This window comes from Phaseolus vulgaris, chromosome 2, assembly GCF_000499845.2.
Source record: "Phaseolus vulgaris cultivar G19833 chromosome 2, P. vulgaris v2.0, whole genome shotgun sequence".
NCBI classification, from domain to species: Eukaryota; Viridiplantae; Streptophyta; class Magnoliopsida; order Fabales; family Fabaceae; genus Phaseolus; species Phaseolus vulgaris.
The window spans coordinates 25,876,673-25,881,972 of NC_023758.2; the positions used below are offsets into that span (position 1 = coordinate 25,876,673).

General features: G+C 32.5%; 1 protein-coding gene across 1 annotated transcript; it reads left to right on the forward strand.

Annotated features, from left to right (window-relative positions):
* Window positions 1–1,715: 1,715 nt before the first annotated feature.
* Window positions 1,716–4,980, forward strand: LOC137811088 (F-box protein SKIP31). The gene is made up of 9 exons (XM_068612676.1): window positions 1,716–2,120; window positions 2,274–2,483; window positions 2,648–2,721; window positions 3,077–3,152; window positions 3,354–3,464; window positions 3,822–3,996; window positions 4,109–4,227; window positions 4,423–4,483; window positions 4,594–4,980. The coding sequence occupies exons 1-9, from the start codon at window positions 2,043–2,045 to the stop codon at window positions 4,662–4,664; spliced, it is 975 nt and encodes a 324-aa protein (XP_068468777.1). The 5' UTR covers window positions 1,716–2,042; the 3' UTR covers window positions 4,665–4,980.
* The last annotated feature ends 320 nt before the right edge of the window (window positions 4,981–5,300 follow it).

Consider the following 5,300-nt stretch of genomic DNA (forward strand, 5'->3'; position numbering starts at 1 on the left):
CTTAAACTAATAAAACATATCTAAATTAGTATATATAATAATTATTTTAATACGCATAAATATTGAATGATTGGATAGGGAAACAATTATTAATTTTAAATAAAATAAATATTTTTTTCATAAACAATTAAATAATAAAAAAATACTTTTGTAAACAAAAGAATTAAAAAATAAAGGAATAATATAAAAACAGAAAACAAAATTGAATGTGTTCTGATTAATTCCTACTAATAAATAAAAATCATAACTACATTAATTCATCATAATTACATTAATTCATTGTATATTTAAAATGGATTTTAATTAACACTCACAAAACTCATTTAAATGGATTCTCAATGATAAATATATTTAAATTTTCAGTTTAATTATAAATAATATAACAAATTCCATTAATAATTAATATTTCTATTTTTAAACCACAAATTTAAAACAAAAACAAATTATACATTAAAAAAAAACAAATGCGTGAAAGAACAAAACAAGAACACACAACTGGGACGAAGAAGAATTTGTGTATGAAAACAATACACATTTCATTAAAAAATATTTTAAAAAAATCACGCTAAACAAAAATTTCACATTTTAAAAAATATGAACATAAGCGATTATTCACTACTTTCAAAATACAACATAATCGATTATCCAAAGTTTTAAAAAGCATAATCTACTATGCCTTCAGTTAGAAATCACACATAATCAGTTATGCTACAACATAATCGATTAAGCTCATATTTACACACACTAGATAATCGATTATGCTCACAAAAATAATACCTAATCGATTATGTTGAATACATAATCGATTATCAACAACATAATCGATTAAGTGTTGTGTGATTTTTCAGTGCTAATCGATTAGGCACGCTACTGAATGCTAACCTGAGATGAAAAATGCAGTACCAAACTCACTCTCGTACCACTCTGCTAATTCACGAACCTCTCCAAGCCCACTCAATCAATGGAAACGTCTTTCGATGAAGATTTTGTTTGAATGCATCGTTAACTTTCCCATAACCATTCTTTTATATACGTCGTGAATGAACATTGTATATTAATGACCTATCTAATATGAATGACTGCATTCATTGCAGTCAACATGTTGATGGTGAGATAAAGTCAGGCATCTCTAAAAACCGTATTGTGCATGACATGCGTGTTCCTTTTCTCGTTGTGCATGCAATGACAGTGTAAATGTGCTGCACGTGTAAGATAAATTTCAATTCAAAAAAGTTAACCAAGGGTAGCATGGTATTTCAACGTGTCTGACGTGACTTTCTGCTTTGGGTTCTCTCTTTTATCTTTATTCTTGTGAGAAAACCCTAAACACTCCATTTTCTCCGCCCACGCACCCTCACCCTCAACTATAAGCTAAACCAAACGGAGGTGACACCCTCTCATTTGTCTCACTTTGTTAAAAACTTCAAATATAACTTGTAATTTAATTGAGGAACAAAATATTAATGTCATTAAATATATAACTACAAATTTCATATTTATATATAGATACCATTAAATTGTTACGATAAATAATTAATTATGTGGATGAATGAATGCAAGGATTAATTACATGAATAAACTCATAATGTAAAAATATTGATAGAAAAAAAGTATGGATTAAAGCAATGATATATATAGATATAGTATATAATATTTTAAAAATAAATTATAAATACAAAAAATATATAAAGTTTTACTATATCTGAATAAATGACGGACAAATTTGTCAATTCCGAAGATATTTAGATTTACTTTGGAAAAGATCTGATCTGAACACTATACCTGAGAATCGGGCAAAGTCCATATGCCAGTAGATCGGGTCGGGTCGATTCGAGAAAATCCAACCGTCCATTCTGCTTTGCACTATCTCATCAATCTTCTATTCTCTTTTGCCGCTTCCTTCCGATTCCGCAACCGTCCTTCGAATTCCGGCCACCGGAGTTCTCTCGGTTTTCTGTCCGGGCGGTCTTTCTTCAATTCCGTTTTCCCTTTGATCTCTCTCAAATATTCTTTCTGCACCTTCCTAGGGTTTCCTTGACACCATGACTTTCTCCGAGGACGAGGACGAGACTCTGGCACAATTTCTGGAATCAGAGGTTCTCTCGGAGGTCTCTGACAAGGTATTGCGACTTTTCACGATTTTAGATTCTGTTGTGTGTTAGACGATAGATTAGGGTTTTTGATTTGGGGGTTCGCAGAGAAAATGTTTGTTTTGTAATGGCTCTATTGGAAATTGTGGCGTGGTAGCTTTAATTTGAGTTCTGTTGTTGCAGGAAGAGGAAACTGGGGAGGAACGAAAGACAAAGAGAAAGCGGGTAGAGGAGGATGAGAGTACTAAAGAAAAACCAAGTTCTGATTCATCACCTGCACAGAAGAACATTGTTGTCAATAATTCGGTGGTGCTGAGAAGGATTGAGACTGGTTGTTTCAGCAAAATTCCACCCGAGCTTTTCCATCATATCCTTAAATTTCTGTCTTCTGAGGTACCACGTAGCGCAGTTTTCGTTTTCTGTGTACGGAAATGTATCTTTTTAAGTTGTTTTTAATAGAGAACTCACCTTTAATCGTGGCACCTTATGTAGATGAATTTTATTTTCTTGTCTGCCTTGGCATATGAATTAGCTGACTTTTTTTTATATTGGTGCAGGACCTTGTTTCTTGTTCCTTAGTCTGTCGATTTCTAAACTGTGCTGCATCGGATGAGGCATTGTGGCGTCGTCTGTAAGTACATATTGTTTCTTACTCAAAGTTGCATCTTTTCAAAGTGTTGTTGAGATATGATATTTGTTAGAGATTTAGCTTAGGATTAGGTTTGTGGACTGGTTTGGATTTTATATCGTTTTGATTTGGGAGTTGATCACTGTCAATTAGCTAGTCTTGATGTTCTACTTGACTCAGGAGTGCCAGTCCCATATCTGCTGGGTATGAGAGACGGAACTCCCTGTTTGAAGTGGAGGCTGCTCCTATTTTATCAGCTTGGCTTTGAGGAGTTGGTTCTCCTCTTTTTAAGTTCTTGTTATTTATGTTTCCTTTTTTACATGTTTGTTATGCCAATAGTAATGGTAAAAACTTTCAGGTACTGTATGCGATGGGGCCTTCTTCCCCCTACACGGAAGTTAAGGGAATGTCCATGGAAAAAGTTATATATTCAGGTATTTGCACTATTTATATTTCCGTTTTTCTTAGTAGTATTTCATTGTTTCATCAATTTGTGATTTTTGGTTGAGGATTTTGATTACATAAATTGAAATATACATAACTCACGTTGAAGAATGTATTTTAATCTTGACTCTTAGAAACCTGGATGGAATTAATCAACTGTACTTTGTGAATTTGTGTGATCTCATATGCAGCGTGATGGAGAGGACATGATTGAACTTGTTAGGAACTGCCAAAATGAGTTTAAGGAGTACTACATTCAAATGCAAGCAGCTAAGCGAAGTCAAGCTCCTCTTCCTTCACAGGTAATGATTGAAACTATTATAATGTGGAACTCTATACTGGTGTGTTGAGTTCCTTTCAGCTATGTAAAGAAAAGCTAGATTAACAGTTCCAGTCCTTCTTCAAATTTTCATGATCTGCAAGTGTCTCTCCTTTCAGTCGAAGGGGGAAGAAGGGACGGAGCTGAAGTTTATATAGCAATGATTGTTTGCTTTTGTTCCTACTGTCTATCTTGATTGAGATTTTATAATATTATTGCTAATGTTGTTTTGGATAGTAAATTTTCATCTTTTATATTATGATTTCTTTCATCTACTTATTTATACATCTATATGCTTCATAACTTTTTGTTATTTGTCCCCTTTTTTCTGCATATGAAGTTGAAGGACGATAGGATAATTCTTGACAAAACATTAGCTGATCAAGTGGAATCATGGAAAAGCAGCAGGGGCCTAAGTAATACAGTGGTGACTGATCATACTTGTACTGGGGAAACATGCTCTTACTACCAAATTGGAGATGTATTTATTTGTGAGAAGACTGGACAAGTTCATGGTGGGAGCATTATCTATGTCTGCCAATGCTTCTAAGTGCTTTAATTGACGTTTTTTTACATTAAACTTTGGTCTGAGTGGAACTTATAATTTGCGTTTATTTTCTTTTGTAGTTTGTGATGATACATGTAGAGAAGTAATTATGGATCCCACAAACGAGCTTTTGGTATGTACAATATCAGGGCACTGTTTTGATAGATTATTGTCACCTTCCGAAATGGAGCCTGATACTGTAAGTCTGAGTGTTCTTTAACATGGTATTTTATACTGTTTTACTGCATCTATAATATTTTATATTGATCTTTTAAAGCGCCCAGTATCTATAATAAATTTATACTGTTAACAGAGTTAATCATATTTATAATAAGTAAGTTGATGGTTACTTTTGTGAAACCTCCTATTGGTTTCTATTCTTTTAAAATTTCAGGAGCAGCTGCAAGGTGCTGCGACTGATGAGGCAGAACCGTTTATGGGATCTGGCCGTTTTGGTAAACTTATCTCTTTGGCTTCGTTCCTTTTATCTGGAGTTGTTAAAATCAGCCCTTGCGCATCATCGCATGCATCTTCATTATTCTGACGCATCTTTCCATTTTAACAGCACGAGCTTATTTGCTGGGGTACAATTGTGCTGATGAAAAGGAGCTTGAAGCTACTTTGAGGTTTTGCTGATCCCCATTTTGAGCTCTATATTGGATGATCCTAGGTTTCATCATTTACGTATTTGGCGTTTACATTAAATATGATGTAGTTTCTATTGGCAGAAGAATACTTGCTTAGGTTAAGATTAAAACTCTGCTTTTGTCTTGTCTTATATATTACTAGTTTCATCCTTTTAATGTATGTATAGTTGAACTTAAGTAGAAAAATTCCTTTTCTCTCGTTACTGCAATAGTTGGTTCGTTATGTTACAAAATTAATATTTAGTGACATTTTAAAGTTGTTATTTTCCAAAGTTATTGCCAAAATTAATTGCGTTCTATACCTATATTACATGGCTGATTTTTGTGCCTTTTGTTTTTTTGCTTAAATTAAGTTCTTGTTGTACTGTTTAAATTAATAAAATCTAATTAAATAATTAACACTCCATCTAATCTATTCTTATAAATTATAAAATACAATATGAAAATTGAAATCTTGCTCTGTTCGTTGTTCTTAACTAGACATTCTTGATACTTTCCTCTGTTTTTTTTTTAATCTTTTTTATTTATTTCTAAATTGAAAGAAAATTGACAATAGTTAAAACTAGTTTTATATTACAATTTAAATTGTGAATTTAAAATTCAAAATTATATATTAAAATTTTAT

Coding starts and splice junctions, on each gene's coding strand:
- LOC137811088 (XM_068612676.1), top strand. CDS start 2,043: ATGACTTTCTCCGAGGACGAGGACGAGACTCTGGCACAATTTCTGGAA. Junction 2,484..2,647: donor TTAAATTTCTGTCTTCTGAG/GTACCACGTAGC, acceptor ATATTGGTGCAG/GACCTTGTTTCTTGTTCCTT. Junction 4,484..4,593: donor TATGGGATCTGGCCGTTTTG/GTAAACTTATCT, acceptor CCATTTTAACAG/CACGAGCTTATTTGCTGGGG.